Genomic DNA, 19825 nt, shown 5'->3' with positions numbered 1-19825 from the left:
ACACAGTGAACGTTGCGCTTTACGGTATGTTGTTGGATGTGCGGGGTGTACAGAGAGAGAACAGATAGAAGACTAGGTCTCACTCTGATTCTCCACGGTTTGATAGTCATCATCAAAACATAGAACGTATCATATCTTATCAGATTTGATTTATAAATTCCGTAAACTAATTAAAATAATTCATTTGTCTTTCTAAACGAAAATAAAATAAAATAGACTCAAATCGAACTGTGACAAATCCTTACTTACTTAGCCTCGGGTGCTGTAAGTAGTGCAGTCACACTGTATTTGACTTGATCGATATGTAGTGAAAATATTTTTCGAAAGTTTATATGTTTATAGTAAGTTCGAACTCGTAGTTCAGAGTAATAGTAAATTTTGTGTTATTTTTCATCCACTAATAACTTAAAATTCTGATTTCTATCTCCTTGCACTATATTTTCCTATCCGCTATCTTCATTTCGAATGAAGGAGCTCATGGCAAAGTTCCTTGCGAGGGAAAATGTAACGTGTATCCTTTACGAAGGGCGGAGCTAGGACTAAAAACGTCTATAATTTCAATATTCTTGAAAGTATTGAGAATTTTTTAGTCCACTAATTTTGACCCCTTTTTTTCTTCCCTTGAATATTTTCATTTTAGTAGTATCTTGCTGGTATGCGAAATTTTTCGGCCGTTAAAATCTTCAGTAGATATGTACTTCGCTGGAATTTGGTTAGGTTATAATATACTACACTTCAGAAACTAGGTGGTGATTGAATTAGACACACTGCGGACATTATTTTGGTTTTTGGACATTCAGTTTTGTTTATAATTTCTTAGGATTAATTAATTTGGATCATAAGTTCCTATTGTGCATTGATCCAGATCACTGGCGAGCTTTTCATGCCCATGGACAAAATAACATGATTTGAATTGACTGTATACTAGCTACTCGTTGTATTTGTTAGAACAGTGTAAAGAACGTGTTAGTTTGTTTTGAGGCATTTCAAGCAATATTGATACAGTATAAGTCTAAAGTCTTCATATCAACTCTTTTTTATTTGTCAAGGAGTGACTGCAGCATAAAAAAGAATTTTAGACTCTTTTTCTAGGAAGCAGCTTTTTGTGGAAAATTCTCCCATTCTTTGCACGTTCAACGCGCTATTTCTTTTAATAGACACATTGACTTAGATATGCTAAGTCGAATGTTTAGCATAGTTTATTGCTAGACCATTTCTTCTTTCTTACACATCTCTTATTGCTGCTGAAGATAAACGCTTCTAATTTCTAGAGTAATTTTACATATTTTGTCACCATGGAGTCCAAGATCTTTTGGAACTTATATGCCTTTATGCTTCTTGTGCTATGTTCTGGTGCAGGTATTGCATTAAATAACATTAGCTCTCAACATACAAAATTCAATCCGAGTCATGCCGTGTTAATTTACTCATAGCTTCTGTATATAGTCTAAGTTGCGTTTCTTACTTGTAAATGCAGCTGCTTATGACGCATTGGATCCGAAAGGAAACATAACAATCAAATGGGATGTGCTTTCTTGGACCCCTGATGGTTATGTGGTAAGTATATTTGAACTACTATAATGTTATATTCACATTCTAATAAGCAATTTGAGATCTTTGGTTCATAAATATTCAAAAATTTCAGGCAGTGGTGACAATGAACAATTTCCAAATGTATCGTCCGATAATGAGCCCTGGATGGACTTTAGGATGGACATGGGCAAAGAATGAGGTAATTTGGGCCATGTCGGGAGCACAAGCTACTTATCAAGGGGACTGTTCAAAGTTTAGATCCAACATTCCTCATAGCTGTGAGAAAAATCCTGCAATTGTTGATTTGCTGCCAAATACCCCTTATAATCAGCAAGTTGCTAATTGCTGCAAGGGTGGCGTTTTAGCATCGAGGGGAAAGGACCCTTCTGCTTCTCTCTCTGCATTTCAGATTAGCGTTGGCGCTGCTGGGACTACAGATAAAACAGTGAAACTTCCCAAAAATTTCACTTTGGTGGCTCCAGGTGGTGGCTATATTTGTGGTCCTGCAAAAATTATCCGTCCCACTTTTTTCATCACGCCTGATGGTCGACGAGTAACAAGGGCTTTGAGTAAGTTTGATTTTCAAGATTTTCCACAAATTAGAAGTAAAATACTATATTTGCTAAGCCTGAATATTTATGCTTCAATATGCAGTGACATGGAGAGTGATTTGCACTTATTCTCAGTTCTTAGCCTCTCCGATACCAACATGTTGTGTCTCCTTGTCTTCTTTTCACAATCGAAGTATCACCCCTTGCCCTTCCTGTTCTTGTGGTTGCCAAAACAGTAGCAACTGTATCGTGTAAGTTTCTCATACTTCACATCTTCAATTAGTAGTAGTAGGAGTAATACTTTTCTCTGTTATGAAGGTGCTAATGTGCTATACAAGTAAAAATAGACCCTCGTTACGTAGCTATAAAAAATTTGAACAATACTTGGATGATTCTTTTTTACCGATCATAACGAATAAGTGTAATTGCAGGAAGACACCGAGTGGAAAAGGAATAAGTGTGCTAAATAAAGTAAATGAGGCAGTGCTGCAATGCACAAAACACATGTGCCCTATCAATGTGCATTGGCATGTTAAATCAAACTACAAGAAGTATTGGAGAGTGAAGATCACCATCACAAACTTCAACTATCGATTCAACTATACACAATGGACACTCGTCGTTCAACATCCAAACCTCAACAATGCTACTCAAGTTTCTAGCTTTTTGTACAAGCCTCTCATGCCCAACCCATCAACCAGTAAGCTCCCAATCTCTTTATTTGATTCATAAAGAACAGACATATTCTTGTTCTTCAGGCTGATGATGTTCTAACTATGCAGATGATACTGCCTTGTTTTATGGAAGAGAATCATATAATGATATCCTGATGCAAGCTGGACCAAAAGGAAATGTCCACTCAGATCTAACACTTCAGAAGGATGGAAAAACAATTGCACTAAAGAAAGGATGGGCTTTCCCTCGGAGGGTCTACTTCAATGGCAATCTCTGTGTGATGCCATCTCCTGAATCTTATCCATATCTTCCAAACTCTGCTGGCACCAGATAAGGAGCATTGTCCAACTTTTTTTCCCGGAAGGTTGTAACTAGTGATAAATATTCAAGAACAGGAATGTAATATGAGTATTGACAAATTCCAGAAGTTGTTGTAGACTTTGAAAAATAAGGTGTTTAATCAGAGCACACTGAAACCATTACATTTTCTTAATGATATCAAATGAGTGCCATGAAATGCCAACGATTCATAAAGCAAGTTTGAAGGATGTTCGTTTGGGCATGAAACAAGGGACACCTCTTAATTCTTATAAGGACTAACTCTGATCCTACTGTATTTTATTGTCAACAACCAGTTGGATAGGGGTGGCAAATGGGTGGGTTTGGTTGGATTTGAGCAGGTTGAAAATGGTTTGAACAAAAATGGGCTGGATTTCAACCCACCCATATTTCATGTGGGTAAAATATGGGTTGGGAGATAAATGCGTTGGGTTGGTTGTAGTTTAGCCCATATTATATCAAGTGTAGTGTTTATAATTTTTTCTTTTGTCAAATTGAATTAATTTTTTCATATATTTATAATTAAATATTATGAAATAGAAAATTAGGGGGGAGGGGGGGGGGGGGAGGTGCTGGGGTAAAAAAAATTCTCACTTTTTATAAGTTTTTTTTATAAAAGTAAGATAAAATATATGAAATAGAAAATGTGGGCGGGGAGGGAGGCGGGCGGGGGAGAGTGGGGTGGGGTAAGAAAAAAAATTCTCACGTTTTATAAATTCTTTTTTATAAAAGTAAGACAAAATATGAAAGGGGGGGGGGGGGAGGCGGGGTCGTGGGGGTAAGAAAAAAATTCTCACTTTATATATATATATATTTTATAAAAGTAAGATAAAATATATGAAGTAGTTTGTGCGGGTCGGGGGGGTGGGAAGAAAAAATTTCTCACTTGTTATTAATCTATATATATATATAAAAGAGGGTCATAGGCCTGGTGATGTGGTACTCTCTAAAATCAGGAAAACTATTTATCTTTTATCACAAATTTTTGGCTTTTTCACCTTTTAATTTATTTATGTAATATTAAAAATAATCCAAAAGTCACTTCACTAACTCTCTACATTATTGCACCTGTTCTAAAATCCTAATACTAAAAGTCACCATTTAAGACACAATGTTATGCTTACCGTTTCTAATCTCTACTGAATAGATATGTCCTTCCTCTTTTGAACGACACAATGTTATGCTAACCATTCCCAAAAGCCTCCTGAAGTTGTCTTTAATGGTTCTCTTGATCATTAAAATATCACCACAAACATTTTCAATTATGCCATCCATTAACCACGTTCAAATTTCTTCCGTTCGCAATGCCATTTATGTATTTTATAGCTCTTTGCTTCTCAATCTAGACCCATCATCCTTCCTGACTAATATGCATATCAATAGTCAACTGAATGACAGAGTTTTTGCATTGAAATGATATCGTTTTTTTCTCCATATAACTTTCACTTAGTCGGGGCTTCAATTGGGGTACCGGCATCGGTGAGAATAAAAAAAAAAAAATGTTTTTTTCTTTTTCTTCTATACTGTCACGATTGTACTTGTGCTTCAGGTTCAACCGTCAAGATATGATCTTTTTGATTTATTTATTTGATTTTCAATAAATGCTAATTAAGATTTCAATATATTCATATGTTTTGTGTTTCTCTAATGAGTTCTTTAAATCCTGACTATTTTTACTTGTAAGAAAAGTTTGGAGAAAGCAAAGATTAATTTTGTCAAATGATCTTTTATATTGGTGTAATTAATTAACTTTCTTACGGGGTATGCTACACCCCATAATCTCTTATTTTGATCTAAAGGGTGCATCACACAAGCTTCACTTTATTTTGACACAAATATTTTTATCTTTCTACTTTAATTTTATTTTAAACTATTCCAACCATTAGCAAGTTTGAATGACAAACCATAAGCTCAGTTACATTAGGTTTTATTGAAGAATCTAAGAATTAGTTTTTGTGTGTGTAAATTGTGGTCATGACGCTAAAGGTAACTTAACCCATATATTTATCTAAACCCTAAACATGGTCCTTATATTAAATAGACATTTTAGAATGAAACCCTTATAAAAGAAAAGTACCAATACATGTTACTTAATTGTCCGTCCATGCACTGAAAAGTTAAAATTAAAAAGAGAGATGACTGTAGTGTGCACAATCTTATTACATGATATGTTAATATTAATATAACTGAACATCAATTAAGTAGGAAGGTTACACAATTAACTTCTCATTGAGAGGACTATTCCTTAAGAAGTGTCATTTTAAAACTACAAATAGGTAGTCAATGCTTTATTTATTTGAATTATTTTGCTTTATTTTTCTTATACATTTGTTGTCATTCTTTTTTTAATAAGTTTGTCTAAGACTATTTATTTGTTATTTTATTTTTTGGTACTGTAAAACATTTAACATCTATGTCAATCAAATTACCAAAAAAAAAAAAAAATCTAACCGCGCGAAGCGCGGCTTAATTAACTAGTTTTTTATAAAATAAGAAAAAATATATGAAATAGAAAATATGGTGTGTGTGGGGGGGGGGGGGGGGGGGGGGGGGGGGTGGTGGTGGGGGTAGGGTCGAAAGTGGGAGGAAAGAAAAAAAATTCTTATTTTTTATAAAAAATTTACAAAAGTAAAATAAAATATACTAAATAAAAAATGTGGGGGGAAGATGGGCGGGGGGTGGTGGGGTGTGGGGTAAGAAAAAATTTCACTTTTTATAAAAGTAAGATAAAATATATGAAATAGAAAATGTGCCCCCGGGGGGGGGGGGGGGGGGGGGGGGGGGGGGGGAGGAGGGTGGTAATGGGATGAAGGGGAGTAAGGGGTGGCGTAGAGGTGGGTAAAGGTGGTAGGGAGCAGGGGCAGGGGCAGTGGCAGGGGTGGGGTGTGGAGGGTGGGGTGCGTTGGTCTGTTTTTTATTTCCTTAAATTTTTAAGGAAAATATTTTCTCATATTTTGAGGAAAATGAGTTGTTATATGGGTACCCATATTTGCTCATGTTTTTATGGGTTAAAAAAAGACTTGAAACCCATATATAACCGGGCAATTTGCAGGAATGTCCTCATTCGTGGTGGTCGTTAATTTTTGCCCTTTAAATTGCTGGTCTTTAATTTTTGTCCTTCACGTAAAAACCTTGAGGTTTTGGGTTCGAAGCCGGCTCCGGCATAAAAATAAAAAATAATTTCACAAGGCAAGGCTATTTTCTCATATTTTGAGGAAAATGAGTTGTTATATGGGTACCCATATTTGCCCATGTTTTTATGGGTTAAAAAAAGACTTGAAACCCATATATAACCGGGCAATTTGCAGGAATGTCCTCATTCGTGGTGGTCGTTAATTTTTGCCCTTTAAATTGCTGGTCTTTAATTTTTGTCCTTCACGTAAAAACCTTGAGGTTTTGGGTTCGAAGCCGGCTCCGGCATATAAATAAAAAATAATTTCACAAGGCAAGGCTTGGAAAAAATTATGCCGGATCCGGCATAAGTGCCTTAAGGCATAACTAAAGTTATGCCGGATCCGGCATAGCTATACTTATGCCTTAAGACAACTTATGCCGTATAAGATAGACTTTTCTTAAAGCCTTGTCTTGCGAAATTATTTTTATTTTTATGCTTGAACGGGGGTTTGAACCCAGAACCTCAGTATTTTCGGCCACCTTTTCAAGCGAAGGGCAAAACTTAAAGACCACCCCAAAAGAAGGGCAATCCGCGCAAAAAGATTTATATAACCAACAAAAGTATGAGTGACTCAACTCATAAAAATGTGAGTTAAATGGACTAATTTTCTAAATATGGACTGAAATTGCCACCTCTACAGCTGGTTATACAAGCATTCACAAAATTATGTTGTTTCTGTTGGGTTTTCTGGTGTGAATGGATTCGAACCCATGTGACTTTTGGGTTGTGTTATGAACAAGAAATGAAGGGGTGTTGTCCCACACTGGAGAAATGAGAAGAATTTATTGAGTATTGCTAGAAAAGCACTTCCACAATAACATAAAGAGCTATGAAGAAGACAAGTCGGCACGTCGTTGTCACTTGACTTAGGCTTTGACCTAATTGATTAATAATTTTTTGGACTTAAATTCTTTTTTCTTTTTTTTTGCGCTCTTTTCCTATAAAGGCTTTTCGATAAAGGCTTCTCCTCTCTTTTTAGCATTACTAGTATATGTACCCGCGCGTTTCAAAAGAGAAAAGAGTGGTGAGAGATTTTTGTAACAATTTTGGCTTTAAATTCTAATCATCTGAAATAGTGCTAACAAATTAAGAAAATATACCAACATAACATTGTAATAACATGAAAGATGTTGAACAGCAAAAACTTTGAATTCATCTTAAACTTCTTAGTGACGCCCAAAATTCAATTTTCTAATTGCTTGATGCCACCATCATCGTGAGGTTTCGGATATACACAGTTTGAAATAAATTGTGATTTCAATATTTGAGATTTCAAATGGTTTAGTTTCAAGTACTTATCTTTATAAAATAGAAATAGAAAGTTGTTTTATACCAGAAATATAGACAACACGAAAAACATCTTTTTCGTGACAAAAATAATTGCTCGAAATAAAATAAAAATCTGACATTTAACTAAACATACTTCTTTAGAATCACTAAACTATATTTTATTTTCATTGTTCCAAATTTTGTCATCTCAAATTAAAATATTTTTGTCTTTCATTCAGATTAAATATTTTATATTTCAATTCAAATTCAATTTTGGCTACTTCAAATACTTTTATCTTTTTATCCCAATTAGATTTTTTTTTTAATAGTGCCTATTTGCTCTGTTGTTTGGAATTTCTTTAGTTTCAAACTCATATTTTTCTCTCAAATTAAATATTTTTATCTTACCATTCTAATACATGTTTTGTAATATTAATTCAATATTTTTTTTCTTATTACACATGCTTATTCACTCTGTTAATCGGAGTATTTTATTGTTTAATTATTTTTTATTTTTGTCTTTAATTATTAAGATCTCAACTATGCAGTATTATTACTGTATGATTTTTTGTATCATAATTTGAATATAATTTTTGATTTCAATAAAATAAATCTTATCATGCAAAACTACTTTCTTAAGCACTTTTTGATTCAGCCAAAACATTAATAAGAATGTCAGATAAGGAAGAAAAAATGTAAAAAAATATATTAATACTACTGAAATTGTTCAATGGTCGTGCTGTAAAGATAAAATGCTCATTTTAGGTGTGCTCAAATTGTACTTTTGATATTTTGTTATTTGAGTCCCTAAAACAATTAAATCTAAATACAAATCACTAAATAACAAAACTGTCACAAATGGAAAAATATTTAAGAAACTATGATGGAAGATACAACTTTCAAATTAGAAGAATAATTATCTTAAAAATGTTTTTCCTTCTGTAAATATAACAGCTATAAGAATAAAAGAAAAGGGATTAGCCAGTCAAACATGTTAGCTTATATAAGCATTTTGTTTGACCGTGTTTTATACAATTTTATTTTTGACATTTTTTCTTAAATCTCAAAATATCCTTTTGCAAAGAAAAGATCGCTAACAGATTTATAACTTTTTGTAAAATTGTAAGGATATTTTAATTATTTGATTAAAGAACAACCTATTAGCGTTTGTTTTACCAAACAGATTAATTGTTTAATATCAATTTCAACATTTCTATTCAAACACCTAATTAAGTATTTATAATTATAATATCAGTTTCAACACTTAAAAATATTCAACACTTAAAGCTTACCAGTTATTTAAAATAATGGAAGTCAAAGGGGCTCTAAGAATTGAATGGTTATAAAAGTCTTTCAAATCATAGAAATATAATTTTTTTTTTCTATCAATAGACAACAATCCATTTTGCTATTACAAAGAGATCTATTCCTTTATATGTGTATATTTTAAATAGTATTAAGAACCAAATAAAATTTTTACGGGAAGGCTTCTATTATTGAAGTTATTCCTATGTAAATAACTTAAATACCTCACCTTCTAATTTTTGAAAGTAAAATCTTATTAACATACATAGTCATCATTAAATACAAATCAAAGTACTAATTTGATTCAAAATACATGCATCTGATTAATGTAGAATATACCATAAGCTAACTATTAAGAACAAAAATTTACCATAGTGTCTCTGAGTATCTTCGAATCCAACAATTTCTAGAAAGACCGGCAAATACTGCAAAATTTAATATATCAAAATTTGAGAATTTCATAGTCGCAACCAATTAAATAAAAAATATTTAGTGGTGAAGACGAAAAATTTAATAGAGGTATATGTATTGTTGATTCCTAAAGAACTAAAACATGAAAAATAAGAGCAAATTAGAAAAGCGTGCTTGAAATAACACCAAACACACTTAGCCTTGATGAGATGAAGTGACAAATACTATCTTTATGAAATATTTATCCAGAACGAAATACACAACTTGTTATCATAACTCCGTGCTATCAACAATAAACCCCAAATTGGGCCCATTAAATAAAGCCATTAATGTGGCGATCATCCTTTAAATGATTGAATTAACGTGTGTTAATTTTTCACTATGATTCAAACTTCTGAAAAGTAGTTCAACTCCGTTGTAGTTGCTACTTGAAACTTGACAGACTCCAATAATGTATCCGTGTACGGATGATCATGCAGGAGTGAAATAAGGAAAATAGGGAAGTTGCAAACGTGGGCTTTGGGGTTGGTTTAGGTTAGTTTTTTTTGGGGGGGTCTTTTTCTTATTTTTTCTTTTTTCTTTTGTATGTACAGTTTTATGTTTCCAAAAGTAAGTTTTTTTTTTTTTTTTTAAAATTTTTATATCTCAATGGAAATGGACAAATAAATTAAAGATATATAAGCAAAATTGAGTTGAACTTATCTCTTTCATTTTTAATTCAAAATTTTATCTTTAACTCTTTATTATTATTATTATTATTATTATTATTATTATTATTATTATTATTATTATCATTATTATTTGAAGAAATATATAAGAAAAATTGAGTTGAACTTTTCTTCTATTATTGTACTTTGAATCCTTTCTTAGGCAATTGTGCAGTTACTAACACGTGCTAGCACTTCTTTTTTTTTTTTTACAAAAAAAATCATCTGTAGCATTTGTTCCTATATTTCTTTTTTACAAAGGGACGTGGGGGTTTTGGTGCATGAAGTGGAATTAGTGGGCAAATTGGGTATGTTTTTTTTTTTTTTTTTTTTGTTGTTGTTTTCTCTTTTGTATTTTCATATCATTTAAGTTTCAAAACCGTAGGCATTAACATAAATACGTTAGTTTAATTAACAATTATTTTTTAATTTAAAATAGTTAATATAAAAAATCTGATAACTTCCACATAAAAAATAATTAATAACTAATCTAACTACTTTTTATCCTAAAACTATCCTCTTTTTAATAATATATAGATATAGATAATATCAAGCCAGGGATAGTAATATCAACGGACTCGTTTAAGCACAACACTCCTAAAAAAAAACATAACAATTTTGACTCTTTATATGAAATTAAAAGGAGTAAAAGTCTAGAATCTTCATAGATGGGATATGAACTGTTCAAGATATTCCTTTAAATCTAAAACCTTTGACCAGAACGACAGCGCCTCTACTGACCTTGTCGGAAATCGAAAGAAAGAGTTGCTGGATCTGTTTAGAACGGTGGTTTAAGGTGGGTGGCTATGGTTTCACCCCTTTTTCTATGCACTATATATCTACTTTTATGCTTTACCCTGATCCCTCTGAAATATTGTGTGTGCATATGTTATATATATATAATGTGTTTGTTTTTGCATGTGTCGAGAATGAGAGATGAGGACGTGGAGGGTAAATGGTAATGGGAAGTGAGAGCAGGAGTGGGGTTTGGCAAGTTGGTTTGCAGATTCCTTTTTTGGTTAGTTTTTCTCTACTTTTTATTTTTATTTATATAAAACAAAAACATGAAGATAAAAGTGTTAGTTCATTATTTCTAGACTAATATATGAAAATGTATTCTTTCTTTTTGAGAAATGTAAACAAAATTTACATCCTAAATTGTGACTCATGAAAAGTTCATTTCAAAATAATGTTTCTATGTACCTATTTGGAGTTTATTATATTTTGAAAGTAGTTGTGTCTTGAATATTTACTTTAAGTATGAAGAATAAGCAAAAGGATGATTAGAAAGTTTATCACTGCCTAGATATTCATTTTTTTTAAAAAAATTTAAAAGTTAAAATCTTGCATGTGTGCTTTTGTGAGGTAGAGGAGAAATGGAGGCAAGGACGTGGAAGCATTTTTTTTTTTAAACTATGTTTCGTTCAAATTTTAATACAGGAACTACCTTTTTAACCATTCATAAAAAATGTATAAATATTAATGCTAAAAATTAGGAGGAAAATGTGGAAGTTACTTGGCTATTCTCTTGTGTTTCTTTTTTCAAAACTTTTAGTAGATTAAAATATAAAAAATCTGATAACTTTCAAAAAAAAAAAAGTCCTAAACATGCCTTGAATTGTGGCTGCACTATTTTAGGACTCCATTGTGCATATTATGAAGATATAATTTTGTATGTTTTAATTGTAAATCAGTAGATTTATATTTAAATTCAAAAATTAACTAATTAACTAATTTTTGTCCTAAAACTCACACATGGCATTTTCTTATCTGCCACTTGTCACAATTCTATTGTAAACTATCCTCTTTTAATAATATATATATTTTTTACATAAAACAAAAACATGAAGATAAAAGTGTTAGTTCATTATTTCTAGACTAATATATGAAAATGTATTCTTTCTTTTTTGAGAAATGTAAACAAAATTTACATCCTAAATTGTGACTCATGAAAAGTTCATTTCAAAATAATGTTTCTATGTACCTATTTGGAGTTTATTATATTTTGAAAGTAGCTGTGTCTTGAATATTTACTTTAAGTATGAAGAATAAGCAAAAGGATGATTAGAAAGTTTATCACTGCCTAGATATTCATTTTTTTTTAAAAAATTTAAAAGTTAAAATCGTGCATGTGTGCTTTTTGTGTGAGGTAGAGGAGAAATGGAGGCAAGGACGTGGAAGCATTTTTTTTTTTTTTTAAACTATTTTTCGTTCAAATTTTAATATAGGAACTACCTTTTTAACCATTCATAACAAATGTATAAATATTAATGCTAAAAATTAGGAGGAAAATGTGGAAGTTACTTGGCTATTCTCTTGTGTTTCTTTTTTCAAAACTTTTAGTAGATTAAAATATAAAAAAAATCGATAACTTTCAAAAAAAAAAAAAAAAAGTCCTAAGCATGCCTTGAATTGTGGCTGCACTATTTTAGGACTCCATTGTGCATATTATGAAGATATAATTTTGTATGTTTTAATTGTAAATCAGTAGATTTATATTTAAATTCAAAAATTAACTAATTAACTAATTTTTGTCCTAAAATTGACACATGGCATTTTCTTATGCTGCCACTTGTCACAATTCTATTGTAGACTATCCTCTTTTTAATAATATATAGATATAGATAATATAGATAATTTTGTATGTTTTAATTGTAAATCAGTAGCTTTATATTTAAATTCAAAAATTAACTAATTTTTGTCCTAAAACTGACACATGGCATTTTCTTATGCTGCCACTTGTCACAATTCTATTGTAAACTATCCTCTTTTTAATAATATATAGATTTTTTACATAAAACAAAAACATGAAGATAAAAGTGTTAGTTCATTATTTCTAGACTAATATATGAAAATGTATTCTTTCTTTTTGAGAAATGTAAACAAAATTTACATCCTAAATTGTGACTCATGAAAAGTTCATTTCAAAATAATGTTTCTATGTACCTATTTGGAGTTTATTATATTTTGAAAGTAGTTGTGTCTTGAATATTTACTTTAAGTATGAAGAATAAGCAAAAGGATGATTAGAAAGTTTATCACTGCCTAGATATTCATTTTTTAAAAAAAAATTTAAAAGTTAAAATCGTGCATGTGTGCTTTTTGTGAGGTAGAGGAGAAATGGAGGCAAGGACGTGGAAGCATTTTTTTTTTTTAAACTATGTTTCGTTCAAATTTTAATATAGGAACTACCTTTTTAACCATTCATAACAAATGTATAAATATTAATGCTAAAAATTAGGAGGAAAATGTGGAAGTTACTTGGATATTCTCTTGTGTTTCTTTTTTCAAAACTTTTAGTAGATTAAAATATAAAAAATCTGATAACTTTCAAAAAAAAAAAAAAAAAAGTCCTAAGCATGCCTTGAATTGTGGCTGCACTATTTTAGGACTCCATTGTGCATATTATGAAGATATAATTTTGTATGTTTTAATTGTAAATCAGTAGATTTATATTTAAATTCAAAAATTAACTAATTAACTAATTTTTGTCCTAAAACTGACACATGGCATTTTCTTATGCTGCCACTTGTCACAATTCTATTGTAAACTATCCTCTTTTTAATAATATATAGATTTTCAATATAATACAGTGTCGGTGTGATTATCTTTGTTTTTGGTGTCCGAAGTGTATTGTAATTTGAAGTATCGCTATTTCAATAATATAATTTTGTCCTACATTGATAGATAATAATTCAATGTCTCGGGTACCGTGAGGAAAATTAAATTTCTTAAGGACATATTTAATTCCGTGCTGCCGAAACATTTTTGTTTATATTCAACGTACTATTCATATTCATTTTCTAGCTTAGCACAGTGACCAATGGTTTCACTTCGTAGTCTGCTACTTGAATGATATAAACTGTACATGAGAGTCTAACCCAAAAGATTAGTCTATTATGTGGGAGAGCCTACTCAATTTTTCTTTTTAATCAATGAGGGATAATTGACAGACAATATATAGCCCCCTCTGAAAGATCGACCTCATTGGTCACTGCTGAAACCGCTTCATTGATCCCGACCACGACTCCTAACATCCATCTTGCTTAGTTGATCAAATGGTTGGTATTTCATTCTTTTGTTTTTCGGTCTAGTTGGTCATGGCTGGCACCCCTTTTAGATCCAGGCCACCACTCCTTGCGCCCTACCAGTTGCTCACGACCGGCACCCCTCCTGACTCCACACCACCACTCCTGACACTCTACCAGGCCAGCACTCCAAGTCGTGGCTTGGGGAGTCGATCGATCTGCTCTGACCCAACAAGAGATCCCACTCAAGCCTATAAACCCATTAGTTAAAGACGCAGAACTCTGGAGATGGCAAGTCTGTGTCATTCAAATTGTTAAGACATCCTTGTTCGCTTATGTAACCATGTTCAAGAAGCTTCAAACTCCTAATTCAAAATTAGTCTTATCTTAGGTGTTCGAGCTCACATGCAACTTCAACTTGAAACACAGCTACCCTGCTCTTCACGGTGTAAAATGATCTCACGAAGATTAAATTAAGTTCAAAGGGAAGACATACATACAAGAACAAAAAAAATCTCCACTCTTTGAATTCGTTTCACCACTGTTATAGATAATGATTGCTTAATATCCCTATCAAAATAGGATTCTTTCACTATTAGGGGTAGAAGGTTAGAAATTTTTGTTATAAATATTTAAGAATAATTATGCCTTAACATCTACCACAAAGGGCCAGCTTTGCCGACAGTGAGCTCACTAATCAGAACTGATGATATATATATCCCACCTAGGAAATTAATGACTGCTTAGCTATTGCGTTCAAAGGTCCCATTTTTCTCCCGCCTTTCTCAACTTCATGTCCCTTAAAAGATACTACCAAAATAGGTGAGAGAGTGAGAAAATGATATATGGCATAAAGCACCCGACAACCATTAGGTTTGGCATCATCATGAGCTAAAACTCCCTCTCTTTTAGTACTCCAACTTCATTCTTTTAGAAGAAAAAAACATAAGATCCATAAACATCAAGATATACTATACTAAGGATGTCTCAGAAAAGAATATGTTATTCCCATCAATACCAACTCTTATTTCCTCAAGCAAAGTTAATTTTTTTTTGCAGTTGTCTTGTCTTCTATCTTGCCTCATGCTGATGCAGGTAAAGTGCATACTTATCGATAAGAGATTGTATATTCTAGCCCCTACCCGTTTTGTTCCCTGGTGATCAGTTACATATTCTTTTCTTCCTTTTGGACCTCTAGATGCATTTGATCCATTGGATTCATTTGGCAATATCACAATAAAATGGGATGTCATGTCTTGGACACCAGATGGCTATGTGGTAATTATCTTCATAATATCGATTGACGCGAATGATAATACGAGCAACAACAACCTGAAATATTTATCTTGGCTGTTGTAACAATGAATAATTTCCAAATGTATAGGCATATAATGAGCCCTGGATGGACTTTATGATGGAACTGGCCAAACAAAGAAGTGATTTGGTCCATAGTGGGAGCCAAACAACAGAGCAAGGTGACTGTTCCAAGTTTAAAGGAAATGTACCACACTGCTGCAAGATGGACCCTGTACTTGTGGACTTGCTTCCTGGAGTTCCCTACAACCAACAGTTCAGCAACTGCAAAGGTGGCGTCCTCGCGTCTTGGGGCGAAGATTTGCTGGAACATCAAACAAGACAGTTAAACTACCCAAGAATTTCAGTCTGCTTGGTCCAGGACCAGGCTACACTTGTGGCACCGCAAAAATAGATCCATCCATAGTTTTCTCACTGCAGATCATAGGCGAAAAACTCAAGCGTTGAGTAAGTTTCCCTTTTTTAGCTCTGTTTTTTTGTCATTTCAATAAGCAATCAGGTTGATGTAAAAATTATTTGCAGTGACCTGGAATGTGACATGCACTTATTCTCAGTTTCTGTCATCCAAGTACCCGAGTTGTTGTGTTTCTTTCTCAACTTTCTACAACGACACAATCACTTCTTGCCCATCTTGTGCTTGTGGTTGCCAGTGGCGGAGCGGGGCCCCCGCCGAGGGGGTTCAAAATATAAAAAAGTAAAGATACGAAGAAGCCCTAGGGGGTTCAACATCTACTATATATACATAAAAAATAATTTTAACCTTGTAAAAACAGTGATTTTTTTCAGCCGAGGGGGTTCGGATGAACACCCTCGGCTCTATGTGGCTCCGCCACTGGTGGTTGCAGTCATAAACACAACTGCATCATGTAGGTATCTTTTCCAATGGAACTTTATACGGTCAAACCTCTCTATAACAATCATTTGTTCCGGCTATTTTTTGGCTGCTACAACAAAATGCTGTTATAGAGAGCATATAATATAACATAACATGGAATGTTGTTATAGAGAGGTCTGACTGTAGATACTTCAAATCCAAATGGAGATATTTTCTACCAGTTGCTAATCAGTCTACTGGGATTTTGATGATGCAGGGGAGACTCGGAAAAACTGAAAAGGAAGGGAATAAACACTCCAAAAAAGGAGAATGAACCATTGCTACAATGCACACACCATTTGCATGTTAAGATCAATTACAAGGATTATTGCAGAGTCAAGATTGCTATCACTAACTTCAATTACAGATTGAACCATACACAGTGGACACTTGTGGCACAACATCCTAATCTCAATAATGTCACTCAAGTTTTCAGCTTCAACCATAAGCCTCTTGTGCCCTACCAATCCATTAGTGAGTGTATATGAATGTGAATTTAGTTTTTTTTTTTCCTCAAGCTTAACAATCATTTGTTGATACACAGATGACACTGCAATGTTCTACGGTATAAAGTTTTAGAATGATGTGTTGATGGAAGCTGGACCTTCGGGGAACGTTCCGTCTGAGGTGCTTATGCAAAAGGATAAGAATACATTTGCACTTAAGTCGGGATGGGGATTTGCCCGGAGAGTCTACTTTAATGGAGATGAATGCAAACTTCCCCCTCTGGGTTCATACCCAGTTTTGCCCAACTCTGTTGAAAAAAATACCATTTTCACTTCCAAGCACTGCAATTTGCATGATTTTCCTCACCTGGTAACGGAAAGAATCATTCAGCAACAACATATTATACTGGCGCTTCGCATAACATTTAGATTGTGTTCCATCATCAAGAGCTTGTTCCGGTTGTTGTATATCGCATGCATGTGGATAGGATAGTGAAATTGAACCTTGTTCATTTTAGTGAAATTGAACCTTGTTCATTTTATTGTATGTCTATCCAGAGATAACAATTTCCTTATGTACAAGATTCTTGCTTTCTGCCACTTCCAAATTATGAGAAACATCAAGATTTCAAAATGTAGGGCACAAAGCATTATCATAAGGGGTTACAATGTGTTTAAAGATATACAACGCATATGTTTTACCTCAAAGGAATCGAATCGAAACACACTAAGTCAGTGGTTACATCTACAAAATCACAAGTAATCTTTCACATATGGGAACCTTGGGGTGAAGTTGCAGAAGTGCTGCTTTTAAATTTACTGAAGACATGTAATGTTGATATAGACGCGGCCAGTTTAGGGGGGATTTATAGAGTTCTCAACAAACTTTAATAGAGTAGTACTTTTGCAAATCTTTCTTCTATTATATAAATATAAAATTTTCCTTGAAATTTGAGAAAACTTCCATTGAGATGACACTTGGATAAATCTGATATTCAAGAATAAAAAAAAAAAATGTATCGTTATGATATGTGATTGTGAAGGGTAGTGGTCGCAAATGGACAGAATAAGTAGGATTTGGGCGTAGTTGAGAATGGATTGAAGGAAAAAAGGTCAAAATTGCAATCCGCTTCAAAAACAAGTTGGGTGAATGATGGGCAAGTAAAAAATGAGTGACCCAAATTTTCTTACTATTTTCTCCCAAATGTATCGAGCTCGTCTTCTTATATGCTCTATTCAAAGTGTATTAAAGCTTGGCAATGACATCATTTTTCGTGTTATGGTTATTGTTACTAAAACTTGTTAGCGAGCTGTATAAAGAATAATAGTAGAAACCACAAAATCCAAGTTGACGAATAGGTTATATCTCAGTTTCAATAGCCTGCTGCCTCTGGCAGAAGGGCATAAACCAGCCAAACCTTAAATAAACAACAGATAATATCCTCCACAATGCTACAACCTAGCTGAACTGTGAGTGACACTATCCTTAAGTAGTTTGCAATAGCAGCAGTTGAAGATTGCTTAAAGTTACAATACCCAAAATGCAGATATAACATTTCCTTATACTCATCTTGTATTTGAGTCATTACACAGAGATTCTATCTCGTCTCATAACTTATCGATATTTGCTGCACAAGAGACATCCTCCTAATGTCCTGTTCTTTGTCCATGGTCCATCCACAATAATCTGCCAAGAATACCACAACATAGTGAACGAATATTCCTACCCATTCAGTCTCCATCATTCAGAGCTTTCATTACCAGCTTCTCCATGATCGTGCAACACAAACCCAGTTAAGGAAATTCATTTAGATAAGAAGATGTCTCCTATTAAGTGATGTATTCAATTCAGATTCTACATGTCTCCTTTGTAAGGGCATATTCTGCTAACATAACGAAATGTCTATTACGGTAGGAAACACTCAACCTTCTTAATTGGCAGGGATATCAAACAATCTTACATAGCAAGAACACATGACCCATGTTTTCTCAGGAGTTTCCAAATACAGAGAATGCCATGCAAATCATCAGTTCTCTCTTCCAAAGTACTGATTTTGCAGATACAACATTTTTTAAGTACCTCAATCCAAACAAACAAAGAATTCTTTTGTAGACCTCCTGCTTTCGTAATAAGAATCTAATTTAACCTTGCTCATTTACAAATCTTACCCAAAGATGAAGCCATAAGGGGCGCAAGGGAAAGGCGGATGGTTATGGCAAGTGTTATATCCTTCTCTTCGGGTTCTGGTTTCTGGGCCCGAAAATTGACGGATAAATTTCGCAAATAGCCGATTTTCAGTCTATATAATTAAGGGTCATTGGCGGAAATGTCCCTAATTTTAGGTGGTCTTTAGTTTTTGCCCTGCAATCTGCTGATACGTTGTATTCCTTCTATTTTCAATGGTGCCTAAATGAATGTTCTGTAGGATTTACATAATCTGCTTGATAACTCATGCAGGATATCTCTATTCTCATGGCTTCAGTGTGCCTAGGGATACAAATTTAGATTGGCAGGATATCTCTATTCTCCTATGTTCATCCCTCCCTTCTCCTTTGGCGGAGAGAAAAGCGACTGTATTCCTAAAAGAGAATCCCCCCTATTACAGTATTGACCTGTATGCTTCATTTTCGTTTTTATTTCTGGCAGAGAAGATTTGTCGTCAAGGATATTGATTATGCATTATCATATTCTACATTGCAGTTCATACAAAGCTGCTAAGCCTGTGCCATTGCCCTAGAAGCTGAAAAACTGATATGCATTGATTTGGTTTCTCTTTTCCCCCCTGAATGAGTCTGATTGTGTTGTTTGTTTCATCTGCAGGATGCTGACCTATTGCTTTGCAAAATGAGTTGAACAATCAACACCTAGTTGTGTAAAAGCAGCTTTCAGGAGGACCTGAGTTACGAATGTCCACAGGGATCACTGCCTTATGAAAGAACAAAATGGTTTTTGCCAAAGGTACTTGTGCCACATTTCAGAACGATGTTAACTTTGATAATGCAAATGGACTTTGGTCTCATGAACAAGGTTTTGCCATTGGAGGACAAGAGAGGTGAAGCTGTTTAACTGGTTATCTTTCAAACTTAGTGGCAGCATCTTTTGTTTGCAGAGTGAGTTTCCACTGTCCTACACTCCTACTGAAGTGATGTTTCCAAGTCTTGAAGGTTTTGAAATTATCTTCTCGATCTAGAATTGTT

General features: G+C 33.4%; 1 protein-coding gene and 1 pseudogene across 2 annotated transcripts; both read left to right on the top strand.

Moving 5' to 3' along the window:
- Positions 1 to 1158: 1158 nt before the first annotated feature.
- LOC132062650 (COBRA-like protein 4) lies at positions 1159 to 3241 on the top strand. 2 transcript variants are annotated; one of them, XM_059455182.1, is made up of 6 exons: positions 1159 to 1359; positions 1478 to 1557; positions 1646 to 2015; positions 2188 to 2335; positions 2516 to 2784; positions 2867 to 3241. In XM_059455182.1, exons 1-6 carry the CDS (start codon positions 1296 to 1298, stop codon positions 3091 to 3093), a joined length of 1158 nt encoding a protein of 385 aa, XP_059311165.1. In that variant the 5' UTR covers positions 1159 to 1295; the 3' UTR covers positions 3094 to 3241. The 2 variants fall into 2 exon arrangements, with proteins under 2 accessions (XP_059311165.1, XP_059311166.1); XM_059455183.1 differs by having other exon boundaries at positions 1646 to 2102.
- Positions 3242 to 15354: 12113 nt separating this feature from the next.
- On the top strand, positions 15355 to 19135 carry LOC132062070 (COBRA-like protein 4; annotated as a pseudogene).
- The last annotated feature ends 690 nt before the right edge of the window (positions 19136 to 19825 follow it).

Source organism: Lycium ferocissimum, chromosome 7, assembly GCF_029784015.1.
Source record: "Lycium ferocissimum isolate CSIRO_LF1 chromosome 7, AGI_CSIRO_Lferr_CH_V1, whole genome shotgun sequence".
Lineage (NCBI taxonomy): Eukaryota > Viridiplantae > Streptophyta > Magnoliopsida > Solanales > Solanaceae > Lycium > Lycium ferocissimum.
The sequence above is the reverse complement of the archived record's forward strand: the minus strand, read 5'-3'. Positions and strand labels throughout refer to the sequence as shown.